Source organism: Carassius auratus, unplaced genomic scaffold (assembly GCF_003368295.1).
Source record: "Carassius auratus strain Wakin unplaced genomic scaffold, ASM336829v1 scaf_tig00021055, whole genome shotgun sequence".
NCBI lineage: Eukaryota > Metazoa > Chordata > Actinopteri > Cypriniformes > Cyprinidae > Carassius > Carassius auratus.
In genome coordinates this window covers 162,303-176,920 of record NW_020525080.1, presented here as the reverse complement: position 1 = coordinate 176,920, position 14,618 = coordinate 162,303, and the positions used below count along the sequence as shown (strand labels likewise).

Below are 14,618 nucleotides of genomic sequence, written 5' to 3'. Positions count from 1 at the left end.
TTTCTGCTTGCCAGTTTCTCTTAAGTGTTCGACTCCGTTGGCCAAACGCGGATTGTCAGTTTCCATCTCTGGACTCTGTAGCAATTCCGCATTTCTTTAAAGGAATTCAAATAAACTAGCGAACTCCTCCAAGAAACAGAATTTGTTCTTTGTTTTCACAGCACTTCAGGTTCATTGTGAAGCCCTCATGTTCATTTACTCTGATAACAGAGGCTCTATTACACCTGGATGTGAAGTGAAAAAAGTCATAAATAAAGCAATTCCTCCGGCAGCTGGGAATGTTTTACCGTATCCTATTATAAATGCATTTTTCTTAATGTTTTCATACCTCCAAGCTTTGCAGTGCTTTGTCACTTAGCGGCGGTGCAGCTACATAACATCTTAAGTTCTGCAGCTTTATAGCTCATGTGTAAGTCAACACATTCTTCAGGCGAGGCCTATCTCTAAAGCAACATATTGAGGAAGTCAGTCATTTAACTTTTTGTCAGCAGCACATTACTCAAATTCATTGAATCCTGTAGTCGCAGTTGTAATTTTCTGCTGGTTTATGACCTCGTCGTTTTAGTTCTCCAGCACTGCCAGAAATTCACAGAACACACGAGAGGCAATATAATATGAGGACCAAGGTCACCTTTTTTTATATTTTTTCTTTCTTCTCCTCCCACCACCCCCCACTTAAATTTACAGCAGGCTAAAATCGTTGTGACCTCTAGCTAATCAACAGCAGAATCTCAGTGTAATTATAGCTAATGTCAAACCTGACACAGCTTTGATCGATACATATAGAGCTAGACTGGCGATTGGTAGATAGATGTGAGAAAATCAATTACAAAATGCATGCAAAATGTACAAGAAGTTGCCATTATCTTGCAGTTTTTCATTTGTGAAGCTTTCTAGCTGAGTTCTTAGTATTAATGAAATCTTTCATCTTTTCACCTGTTTGCTGATATCTTGACTGTACAGAGCAATGCCCATCCAAGGTTACATTTTAAGTCTACATAAGTTATTACTAGTGCTGTCGAAGTTAATATTGAATTGTCATAGGTTTGCATTTCTGTATTGGGGTTTAATGCTGAGAATTTTAATCTGTTTGTTGTGCAGTTGAGATAAGGAAAGAGCTGTTTTATAGTGTCATTATATATAGACATACTTCAATTTTTTTTTTACAAACTTAATTATTCAGATTATTTTGCTTTCCGTGAAAGGAACTGAATGTGTTAACTAAAAAAAAAAAAGTAATGAAAGAAAATATGTAATTTATTCCTGTGACGTCCAAGCTATATTTTACTCCAGTCTTCAGTGTCACATTATCCTTCAGAAATCATTTTAATATGCTGATTTGATGCTCAAGAAATATTTCATATCATCAATGTAGAAAACAGTTGTGCTGCTGAAGTGTAGAAATTGCGATACATCTTTTTCAGGATACTTTGATGAATGAAAGTTAAAACGAATAAGATTTATTTGAAATATAAATCTTGTTTTAATAGTATATATATATATATATATATATATATATATATATATATATATATATATATATATATATATATATATATATATATATATATATATATATATATATATATATATTTATAATGTTATTGACCCCAAATCTAATATTTTTAATTAAATTTAATTAATTTTAATTAAAATATATATTGATATTACATATTTTATTTGACAACACACATAGTATAGAACTAGTAGTGTTTTATTGGAGCCCACGGGATTGGTTCTTATTCTCTATCTGGCCCATCACACTGATGTGCGGATCAATGAGAACTGTAATCTATGCAGCAGATTAGAGGTTTGGCGCTGTGTGGTCTGTCCCAATAAGGCCATTTATCTCCCCTGAATGTGGTGGAATCAGGGATGCATTTGATGGATCTCACAACATCTTGCTCTTCTCTGTTCATAGCTGGAGGATAACATACATCACTTCATGGATGAGTGCCTCTTTCAGATAACTCTGCACTTAAGACCAGTTTAGACACATGCTGGTTTTGTGCTGGTCTGTTCACAAAACTTGCTTGGTGAAGGAATGTGTCATACATGGCCTTTCTGGTAAAATTGGCTAGCCCTCTTTGGACAGAGTTAGTTTTACTTGATACTGAGTCCTGATTATAATTTTGTGCTAATCGGCTTTGTCTGTAATATTTCAGACTGCACATTTCTATGCAGGTAAAAATTACAGCTTCTTTTATGTTCTATAAATCGACTGGAAAAAGTAAACAAAAATAATAGCAGTTGAAATGGTGAGCTAATAGGATCCTGTAAATCTGCTCTCAGCAGCCCATGTTTAGCATTTATGCACATCAAGTAGACAATGATCAGTGAAAAGTCATGTTCACTACTTTAGAGTTAACATTGTTCCAAATGGACTTAAGGATGCAAAGCATATAGTATTTTTTTTTTTGTCTGAGCTTTTATTGAAAAGATTGTAGACCATACAACTTGAGACTTTCATTTGTTATCCATGTAGAGAAATACGAAAGGATCCTGATTTCTTTTGTTTTGAAAAATTTGAAACGTAGCCTACAGTACATAAGTATGATTTTTGTTATTATGTGATCTGTGTGCAAAATGATGGTGAAAGTTGTAAGTGTTTTAGGTTTCTGTGTGTGTGTGTTTGTTCAGACTGTGCTACCTGCCTTGCTTTTCAGAACACATTTTGCAGAATAGTATAAAGCAAGAAAGGTGCATGGTACAACTCTGCTCGGCATGGCTCAGTAAGGTACGGCACGGCTCGGTTCAGCACGGTTTGCATTTCCACTGCAGTTAAGTATCGATTTAGAGTGGGCAGGATTATTCACATATCGTTATAGTTGCACCACCTCTACTGCCGGTGTTCTGTCGATTTGTCCTACGCTGTCAGATTTTCCTACCTCCCACTAAAACAGTGGGTAGTACAATTCCACAACGAAAAATGCTACTGTAAAGTTATGGTTTATTAACGTCTACACCTACCACAACCCTAATCATACCCTTACAGTACTGCAAATACAGTAATTATCTGTTATATTCGCGGTTGTAGCTAGAAGGGATACAGCTACAGGAAACCAACAATAAATATTATTTTCTACCAATTAGATTGCTTTTTTATTCAAGTCTACACCTACCCCAACCCTAAACCTACCCTTACAGTAATGCAGATGAGATACATTAAATATCGTTGTTTAGCATGAGACAAAGGATGCGATATTGATGTGCGCATGCGCAGTAAACCCGGGTAGGAAAATCTGACAGGGTAGGATAAAATGTCAGGATACAGGACTCTTAAAAAAACTTTTTCATTCCGCGTTGCACCATCAAGCTCTCACTGGATCCGTTCCTCAGCTATCAACAAGAGGAATATCTGTACAGTACTTCAGCAACAGATAACAAAACTTTTTGGTTGTTAAAAATAGGTGTTGCATTTGATCCTTGGCTGGCTGTGCTGATTTAAATCTAGCGGTCCACAGAGTTTACACGTCATGTTTTGGTACTAAAAAAGTACCAGGTACCAGATACTGTACGTACACAGTGGAAAAAAAACAAAAGTGAACCAAACCGAGTCATACCATGCAGTGGAAAAGAGCCAAAAGACTTACTGCATACAACATACATCCTGTTGTTTAGTTTGTTTTTTTTTTGTTTTTTTTTTTAATTAAAGGAAATTAATACAAAATCTTTACTAAACTTTATTTAGCAAGGAATCATTAAATTGATCAAAAATGACAGTTAAGACATTTCTAATTTTTATAATAGTTATAACTTCCTACTTATCAGACAATTCAGAAAAATCCATAATATTTTCCACAGAAATATTAAATAGCACAAATGATTTTGTCAAGAAACTCATTAAACGTTGATGATGAGAAATGTTTCTTGAGCAGCAAACCAAAATGACTTTTTAAGGATCATGTGACAATGATGACTTGAGTAATGATGCTGATTCAGCTTTGCATCATATAAATTACATTTTAAAATACAATAAAACAAAAAACAATTATTGTATTACTATTTACAATTAAAATAATTGTAATATTTACAATATTGTTGTGTTTTGATCAAATGAATGTGGCCTTGGTGAGCATAAGTCACTTATATAAAAATAATAATGACTTGAAAAACATTTTGAACAAAATTGAATATTTCCTCTCTGAAAAAAAGGAGGTACCAAAAAGGGAAAAAATTTAAAATATAAACATTTATACGTTATTCACACCTAAAGGGTGCAAAAAAGCACCTAAAGTTAGTGCCTTAATGACGTATTAATACTTTAATGGTACATGTCTGTACCTTTCAAAAAAGGTGCCGCACGAGTGACAGTGCTGCAGTGTAGATTGCATCACAGCTAAATGCATTTTCTCAAAGAGTACGGTAGTTATGTGTGGCTGTAACATACAAATGCTCACGAGTGCCATTCTGGGTGCTTTTTGCAGACATGGCTTATCCTGTGTGAAAACATTACAGACATCCAGGGTAAATTGCTTTACAGACATATCCTAAAAACAAATCCTACTTAAATTTGGATTAAGGATGTATTGTGAGTTGAAACACTTGATGGCGGACACCATCACCCAAAACACAACCCATTCCAGCGACTAGCCACAGTACGCTTTTCTTTTCAGCAGTAAACGCATTAGTTCGAATAATAGCTCAGTTTGACTTACTAGAGCACTGACCCTTGCAGCATCAGTAAGAGTCATCTGCATCACAGATTTCGACATGTGCCCGTGGGCAAGCCGCACTGATTTTTCTTTTAGCAGGGAAGACGGTGCACACAGTTTTACTTTGTACATCTTCTTGGCCGTCACTTAGTAAGTGATGTGTCAGGCCAGCATTGCACGACTCTAAATTATGAGTGTTATGAGTTAGTTGACATGATTGAGTGCATCAATGCAATTTCACTGCGGGTGACCAAAAAACACTGTATCACACCGACGGTTTTTGAGCTCTGACCTTAATTCCATCTCTAAACTGAACGTTCAAGCTTTCAAATAAAGGTTAAACTTAAAATATCAACTCTGAAAGGGCAATCCACACCCTATGATAACATCGGGCCGTCTAGAGGAGCAAGTTAGAAGGGAAACACAATGCTGTTTGGGCTCACATGCTATTGTGATGTTATTACTGAATATATTTGAGAGTGAGTTTCTAGCGATAAACACCCATATATTAATAATTCAAGAAGGACTTGGAGCTGGGATCCATTTACAGTTTCCCCACACATACTGTAGAAGGTGCTTTCTGCTTTTCAGGCATTCTTCACTCAGACTCTTCTAATGCAGGGTAGATGCACACGCCACATTTTTCCACTTTTTATGATACGAGTGTGACTGGCAGCTGTGTTTTGGGGGTTGAGCTGAGGAAATTACGGCTGCTGAAAGCAAAAATGTATAAGATCTTAAGACTTAAGACTACACACACACACACATATTTCTATGTGTGTCTTTATTATGTTAGAACGAGGCTGACAGCCGCCCAACTGTTCCGGTGTTGTTTCACGTCATGGACCGCAGACAGCCTTTAGGCAGTACAAGAGCTGGTCCCACACTAATGAAGAATGTTGTCAAGACTTACATTTCTTTCTGGAAATTCATGTTGCTGTCTCCAAGCATTTGAAGAAGTCTTTAAGAAATGAACCGTGGATCTTTGTGCTTAAAATAGTTGAATGACTTAACCTCACCTTAAAGGAGTCTTATGAAAGAATTATGATTTGAGAGATAATTGTCTTTAAATCCATATGAGACGACACGCCTGGATGACTCCAGACAGAGCATGTGCTGCTATTCAAAATGGATCAGGGAAGAGAGTTGGAGGGTTGGCTATCAGTTTTGTCTCTGATTGTGTGATCAGTCAAAGTGCCAGTTATCAGTGTGTCTGATCAATGCAGGTGACACTAATCTGGTAAATAACCTGTCAGAGTGTCAGGGCTGTCAATATCTGGACTGAGTTGAACTAATTCTGATCAATTCTCAAAATCACCTCTTGCCAACAGGTGAAGTCTTGGTTCTGACTTTGAACTTTAAGTAGTTTGATGGTTATAGAAATTGCAAATTGAGGTGTAGTGCCATTGGTATAAGAAGCACAGAACAATTTAGTGAATACTCCATTTTTCCATGTTCTAAGTGCATTTACTACTTATATCATCAAATATAAATGTTTTGAGAAGAAGGACTTGAGTAAGAGTTTATTGTACTGCCGATTTAACTTACTGTTACATTCATAACTCTTCTTCCAAAGCAGTTGAAAACAAAACACTGTTACCCATTTCATTTTCATGGGAGTTTTAAAAGCAGTAAAATATGGCACGTTTACTTCCATAGGTCAGAGAGAGACAGAGAGAGAGAGTGTGTAAAACATTATATTATATTATATTATATTATATTATATTATATTATATTATATTATATTATATTATATTATATTATATTATATTAAATAATGTTATATTATATTATATTATATTATATTATATTATATTATATTATATTATATTATATTATATTATATTATATTATATTATATTATTAATGAGATAAAAAAGTATTTGTTTTGTGTTACAGCTATGTGTATATATGAATATATTCACTCTAAAAAAAAAAAAGGTATAAAAGCTGTCACTGTGGCACTATTTATTTAAAAGGCATACCTTTGTACCTAAAGAGTCCATATTGCTACCTTAAATACACATAGAAGTACCTAGTGTACATTTTAATACGTAAAAGCCACAAAAGTGTACGTTTTGAAAAGGGACCGCCCCAGTGACAGGTTTAGTACAATGTTTTTTTTTTTTTTTCATTATTATTATTTTTGAGAGAGAGAGAGAGAGAGAGAGAGAGAGAGAGAGAGAGAGAGAGAGAGAGAGAGAGAGAGAGTTTAGTGGAGATCAAAATTACAGAAAAATTTAGAAACTTTTTTTTTTTTTTTTTTTCTGAAACAGTGTTAATCTTCATTGCTGAAATTTTTTTAAGGAATAATAGAGGGTATACAGTATACTATATGGGTATACCACTGTTCCGCTAGCATGTTTTACAAAGTAACCAAAGCACATGAGAAAAACCTTTATTTTGTGGAAAACATCAAAATAAGAGAACAGAAACCACTATACTTCCACAGTTTAGTAACTGTTTAGTAACTCCGGCCCCAATAATTTATCAGAGATTTTTCAATCGTTTTTATGTCAGGACTACTTTGTGTGACAGGGGGCATTGTCTTACATGAAAATTGTGAGCCGATTGGGGGATCCTCACAGGGAAGGTTGCAGAAGGAGGTTCTGATAAATTTGCATTCACCCTGCCATGTAGCTGCATGAATGGCCCAACTCCTGCTGCAGAAAACCTCCCTCAAACCATGAGACTTCTTCCTCCAGCATTCACTGGCTTATTTACACACTTTGGGTTCAGTATTTTCCCAGTTTGATGCTGAACTTAATGTTTCCCATCGGACCCAAATAAATTAAACTTGCTTGGTCACTGCATAGTGCACATTCAGTTTGAAATCTACAGCAAGACAGTAGGTGCGTTTCCATTACAGATTTGTGCAAAACTTTGGCAATATTTTATAAATGTTGATTAAAAAAAATATCGCGAAATGACATTTTAAATAACCATTAACCAATGTTATGCGACAAAAACGTAACCTTTTGCCTATCTTTTACATTTTTAGAAGTCATGGCAATGGATTTTAGTGGGATTTTGGCTATATTTATTTAAAGGAGTACATGTCTATCTTCACAGAAGCAACACAGAGAGCTGCTTCAGAAACGTGTGTGGCATGGCTGGAATAAACTCAAGCATTGACAAGAGTGGCCACAATCAGCTTCAGTGGCCATATCAGAGCCACATTGCACCGTGTGCAGACATGTGCAGTGTAAAATGTCTAAGCATTTATGGCAGGGAAAGCCCCTTATACCAGAGAGCGGCCACGTATGAAGTGTTTCTTGGATGTTATAGTACATTGAAGAATGGTCTTATGACATTTTACATATGCCATGTGACCTGTAAATGCGGAAAAAAATTCCATTGCAGTATTCCGAATAATTCCTTTTTCGCATTGACTGAAAAACCACCTCATTCGAACATAAAAACTTTTTGCGACATATGGGTGTTTTTGCGTAACTGACTCGATTCCATTAGGCGTATTTGAAATTGGACTTAGCACTGACCTTGAAATTTAGGAAATTGTAGATTGTTCTGTAATTTTCCTCCTTGGCCCTCATCATATTCAAGTGTTGAGGAAAAACTGACATGTGTCAATTTTCATTTCAGCCGTAGGTTGTTGAATGTATTTTAATGACAGCCGTCCTCTGTCTCCCTGACCTTTGTGCGGTGACTTTACTCAAAAGAAGGTTGTGTGAGGTGACACGTTCCACCAGTCTGATGTCTTCCAGGGTTGTTTTTTATTCCCATTCTCTAAAGGTCATAGTTGTGATTTCGCTAAAGGTAACATTTAATCTTCAGTCTGTTCTAGGGTGATGATCACATTTGACATTTCCTTGCTGCATGTCTGAACATTATTTCCTCTTTTTGTTTTTGTTTACTTCATTGATTTGCATTACACTGTCAATACACCATTCCTTTGTGAGTATCATTAGCTGTTGCAGATATCAATATTAATATAATGTGACAGATAGGATTCAGAGTAAGGTCTGTCCCATACGGAGGTCTGACAGGTGGGTTTCCCGTTCATTCCCGTTCTGAATCGATGATTCTCTCTGGTATGCTACACTGCATAAGCAGCCGCTGTTTGTACACACCTCTGTTGATAATGAGGATCCAGTGTTTACATGGACCCTTCAGCATTAATATTTGTGTTGTCTTGATGTGTCAATGAATACTAAGTGGTGAATACTGAATAGCTGCGCTGGGACAGAAAAGAAAATTGCTCATTTTTAACAGCATGGTCAGATCTTGTCACTTAATTTAAACAGCATAGGAACATAATGCCCTAAATCCCTCCACAAATGTGTTTAATCTTTGAAGGTAAGGTCATTTCTTTGATATTATAAAATTTCTGTGCAGAAGGGAACATTTCTTTATATTAGGATCCAGCAATAATTACAACAATAGCACAGAGACAGAGGAACTTCAAATTCCAACGCTTGCAGCTCATCAAGCTAAAACGCTTTAATGAAATGAAAACTGCTACTCAACAATTCCTTTGTATTCGATACATCTCTGCTGGAAGGATTTTTATTATTATTATTATTATTATTAACAGAAGAAAGACTCTGATTAAGTGGTGGTGACAAAATTGGCCATGACAAAAAAAGTGTTGTCCTCACCTTAAATGTGTTTGTCTCTTTATCTGTTTTTTTAACGGTAAGATTTCATTCAGTGAGAATAGGTATGCAAGCTATATTGCTAGTTGTTAAAACAACTGGCACAGACTGGCTCATTTGTCTGAAATTGCTCCGAGCCATGTTATGCTGCTCTGATTATTAAAGTTTCATTTCAGTAGCCAATTAGAGCCAATTTCTAATCTAAACTAAAAAAAATAATTATATTCATCTTCTATTATGTGGACAGCTTTAGCCACACCGCTGTTGGTGCCGCTAATTTAGAAATTACAGCACATTTCAGCCTCACTTTTGTTAGAGTTTAAATGTTTTAAAATTGTATTATTGTTACTCGATTCATAATTGTAGTAATTAATTTCAGCTCTTTTAGACTTTAAAAATAATATACAGCAATCCCCTATGAGCTGTTAAATGAACAAGTTTGTCCTTGAGTCTTGAATTAATGATGAATTAGTCTAACTTTAATCCAATTGGAGGAGGTGTTGACTGAGAACTGATCTGAGAACAGGTCTTGTGTTACTCTTGTTATCAGCTCCAGTTATGACTCAGTTCTGTTCAGAATTTTTCACAAACTAGTTTTGTGTCTGTGTTTGCAGGGAAATCAAGGGTTACTCTCTTGATCTTTCTCTCCCTCCTACTGTTTAATATTTGAATAGAGGATTTTGTATTTTGTGAACGGTGTTGCGTGAAATAATGCACAGATTAAGGGGTGCTCACAAGCAGTCTTATTTTATTTATTATTCTCTCCTTCTCAAAGAGATTTCAGCCAGGAAGATGTGGCTCTTCCAGTGCCTTTTGCTCTCTGTGTGGGCTGTTAAGGTTGATTTCCCCCATCTGTATGCACATTTTCATCCAGCTCTCCTGGGGCAAAGTGTTCCTTTCAAACTTTCACAATTATTTTTGATATATTGTATTACAAAGTGGAGTGATTTAGGGAGTTGGGAAGCTGGAATCATTTGATGCCTGCGATATGACCCTTAAGTCAGAGCTGTTATTTGGAACTCCGGCATTATTCTTTCTGCAATTTAACATATTATAGTTAGGTGTTCAAATTGCCAAGCAGCTGTTATGGTATTAGAGTTAGTGCATTATTCAGAAGAGGAGAGTAACAGCCCTGTGCAGTTGGTTAAAATGAAAACATTCGCTGCTTAGTTTTTATTTTTGACTCTTGTACTGTAATTTTTTGCAGTATGATTCCTGTTATTTTCTTTCTCTGGAGCTTTTTGTGAATTTACTGTAGCACATCATCATTTATTACTTCTGTGTGTGTTGGTGTACGAAACTCTGCAGTAAATATTATGGCTATCTTTATGGGAATATGACATCTGTAGCTGGTCATCACCATATTTTGTTTTGAATGCTGGTATGATTTGAATGACCATAACAGCATTGGTCAGCCGGCACCTGGTCCAGCATGGACTTTACAGTGGTGCATGATATGCACTAACAGCAGAATAATTGCACTTGACGCTTCATTGGACTTTTTCATAATATGTGATTCTTCAATTAGGGGCAGCTTTAACTGCTGTGATGAAAAATGATGCATCCTAAAACTGTAGGCCATTTCATTTGCCACGAGTGCCTCAGTAAAAATCTTGAATTTGGTGTATAAATATGCAAAATTTCATAATATATTGGTGCTATCGACTTTAGTTGAAAAGGTTCTTAAGCCTCAGATTTGGCATTTAGTAAGCTTTGAAACTCTAAAAAAATTGTGAATTATATTTATTTTATTTTAATGTTAATTTTAATTAACAGTTCAAAAGAAGGCCGATCGGGGCAATTTTACATTTCAAAACGACTAAAAATAAAGAAAAGTTCATTGCAAAGACCAAATGCTTGAACTATTGCAAATCTACTGTATTTATTTATTTATTTATTTATTTATTTTGTTGCCCAATTAGCTTATGCTTATGTCTGCTAATACTGTCAGTAAGGTTTTTTGTATTATTATTTTCTTCTTGGTAAGAAATTGATGCTGTTATTTAGTATGGATGTGATATATTGATTAAAAGTGGCGGTTAAGATATCTATAATGTAAAAAAATTATAATAATATTTATATTATTTATAAATAATAATATTTAAATTAAATGCTGTTCTTTTAAAAATATTCATCAAATAATCTTGAAAGAAAAGTATAATGGTTTCTACAAATGTGTAAATCGTTACAACTGTTTTCAACATGGATTAAAATAAACAAAATGTATCTTGAGCACCAAATCAGCATATTAGAATGATTTTTGAAAGATCATGTGACAATTCAGTTGTGCCATCACAGGAATAAATTACATTTTAAAATATATTCATATAGACTGGTTTTATAGAATTTTTATCAAATAAATGCACTCTCAAAAAACATTAGCAACCCCAAACTTTTGAAAGGTAGTTTATATAATGTCTCACAGTTGAATGCAGGTAGTCTGTCTTTCTTTTGATGATATTTCTCTGCATTGCAAGAGTCAGTAGAATTACTAATGCACTCATTTTAGGTGGTCAATAAATCTCCTTAATATCTTGGATCCCTGATGTCAGTGTCAAGAATAGAGCCAATACCTTCTTTTCAAAACCATCTTTTCATAATGTAGAGATCTCGATGTGGATGAATGGAGGTTTCTGGTTGAATTGCACTCAGGGGTCCTCCATCTCATGCACACAACAGTTCTCCTCAAACTCATTGATGTCCGGGTCACGTGGCCACCAGCAGTAGCAATTTGATTGCCAAGAACATGCCTACAGCCCCTCCTCACCATCCCCTTTGCTTTGATGACTCAAGAAGCCCGGTGCTAAAAGTTGGAGGCGGAGGCCTGGAGACTTGCCTCGGGGGATATCTTCCATCTCTGCCTTATTGGATCAAGATCATCACCCATCTCACATTCTTAGCCTCTTGACATGGATACAGTTACAGCAAGGGGAAAAATATGTAACAAATATGCCCCTGGGTTGTTATTGCTTAACTGTGTCTTTGAAAGTGAATGACAGGGTACAACCGAAATAATGATGCATCGTCATGAGCGCTGACGTTCTTTACTCATTCAGTTTTTAAACTTTTTCAGAAATTGATCCGTTGTGGTGGTGCATAAGAAGGGTGTGCGCCTGTTTGTTGGGGTTGTTTTTTAAGGGTTTAATCATTACAGGAGAGTTTTGTGTAATCCTAGAGAAGTGAATGGAAGGATTAATGTCTCTCTTTCATGCATGAAATGAGAGTTTCCCTCTCTCCAACCTCAGTAGACAGCCCAGCTCTCTTTCTCTTCTGTCTTTTGATAGCTCGCTGGCATCCAATAAATAAAATGTCCTTTGGTTCATCATCTCAAATACCATTTCCTGTTCAAATCTCCCTTCCTGTAGGCGAAAGTGTATCCATCTTATCGTGCAGTCATTAGTACAATCAGTGGCAGCACACAAAGCAAATATTTCCGTTGGTTAATTTGTTTGAAGATTGAAGAGCAGATCCTTTTTTCAGGGAAATTGATGGCATTATCGCTACAATGCGATGTGCAGCTGTAGCTTTGACAGACTTAATCTTAAGGCTTTGGAGCGTCTTTTGAATATTAGTGTTCAGGGCTTGGTTGTGTTCATCATAATGAAATCTAAATTGCCCCCTCTATTGTTGTTTCCCATTATACTGATTGAACACAAACCGGCTAATTAATCACAACTGTTGATCTCTTATTTGGAGATAAAAACCACTTTGTCTTCATCTGAGTTGCATTGAAAAGATGAAAGCACTGAATATGAGCACATTTATAATGGGGGCCTCACAATACGCATGATTTACTCTTGTAACGCTGAATTATGTGACTATTTCATTGAATGGCTAATTCCACCTCAATGCAAAAGCACATAGATTTTCTGTTTGTAAAGGTACCATGAGTTTGTGGTTGAATAATATGAGTTTTTCAAGGCCAGTGGCAATATCTAGCGAACATTCAGGCCATAAAAAGTGTGTGTGTGTGTGTGAACTCAGCTCTATGTTTTTTGTATTATTATATATTGTTTTTCATGTATACACTACTGTACAAAAATTTGGGTTTAGCAAAAAAATAAATATATGTTCTTTAAAAAAATATGATTACTAATGCTGTATTTATTTGCTAAAAATATATTGTTAAACATTATCAGAATTTATAACAACTGGATTTCTTATTTTAATAGATTTTAACATGTAAAATCTATAAACGTTGTATATTGTAATATTGAATGTAATATTGATAATGGCCAGTATAACTCTTTTTTTAGTTTATTTATTCTTATTCTTTTCAGTAAAGAAATAGGCAGATAAAAAAATGCTTTGAAGCAACATTAATGACCTCTTCTATCTATGAACCCCGAGTAAAGATGGTGACATTACAACTCGTGTCATGCTCCACTGAACAGGGCAGCTTGTTCCTGAGGAGCTGTGTGAAGATGAGCCGCCCCCTAAAGAGGTGTCCTGTGTGATGGCGTGTTCAGGTGACTGTGTGCTCAGCTCCTGGTCTGATTGGTCCTCCTGCTCCCACAGCTGCTCCAGTAAAAACTCAGAGGGCAGACAAAGCCGCACACGGACCATATTAGGCTTGCCGGGAGAAGGTCAGTTGACTTTCATCTTCCACAGAAATTGGATAATAATGTTTTTACAAATGTCCGGCCAATTCATTTTTAATTAAAGCGTGTGACATGGTGCTGATACAGCTTGCAGTCTGGCCTGCATGTGTCACTTCTTTTTACTGTCAGGAATTTGTCTTATCGTGCCACACCACATCCAGTGTTGACTCAATCACTGATTATAATGAGTTCAATAGTATTTTGTTGCGCCGCTTGCGCCCACTGTAGACACTGTGTTTTAGTGTGGAGACTGCTTCGGGCCACTTTGCTGCTGCACACACACACACACTCGAGTAACAGCACTGTGCATGCTCTTGCATTCATTTCTTTCCATGCATCTGGAAAATGGAAATGGAAGCCCCAGCCTCTACGCACCATCTACCAAGTGTCACAAGCACTTATTAATATTCAGTCTGTGTTACACTCATAATGAGTCCCTGTGTTATGGAGAAAGGCTGAATGTCAATACAATGTCATTAGCTTCAAGGGCAGATGGTGTAGGAATTACTTTTAATTATGAAAAGTGCAGAAGTAATTTTGGAGGCTGATCCCACAGAACTTGTCACAGGTGTTCCTGCTTCACGTGTGGAATACATATTCAGTTTCCTGATTCAGGTGTAGTATGTTGAGCTGATTTCAAGCACGAAGACGTTTTGATTATGACATTACATTTCTGACTGATAGAGATGAGCTGTTATTTATTTAGATTGTATGATTGATGGCAGACCCTATACTGTGCTGTGTGG

At 35.9% G+C, this 14,618-nt stretch overlaps 1 protein-coding gene across 2 annotated transcripts in view; it reads left to right on the top strand.

Moving 5' to 3' along the window:
• LOC113076735 (thrombospondin type-1 domain-containing protein 7B-like) overlaps positions 1–14,618 on the top strand; it is a 181,116-nt gene that overhangs the window by 102,359 nt on the left and 64,139 nt on the right. For both annotated transcript variants that reach the window (XM_026249425.1, XM_026249426.1), the window contains exon 9: positions 13,666–13,857. In XM_026249425.1, coding sequence (XP_026105210.1) covers positions 13,666–13,857 — 192 coding nt within the window. The remainder of the gene's footprint in view (positions 1–13,665; positions 13,858–14,618) is intronic.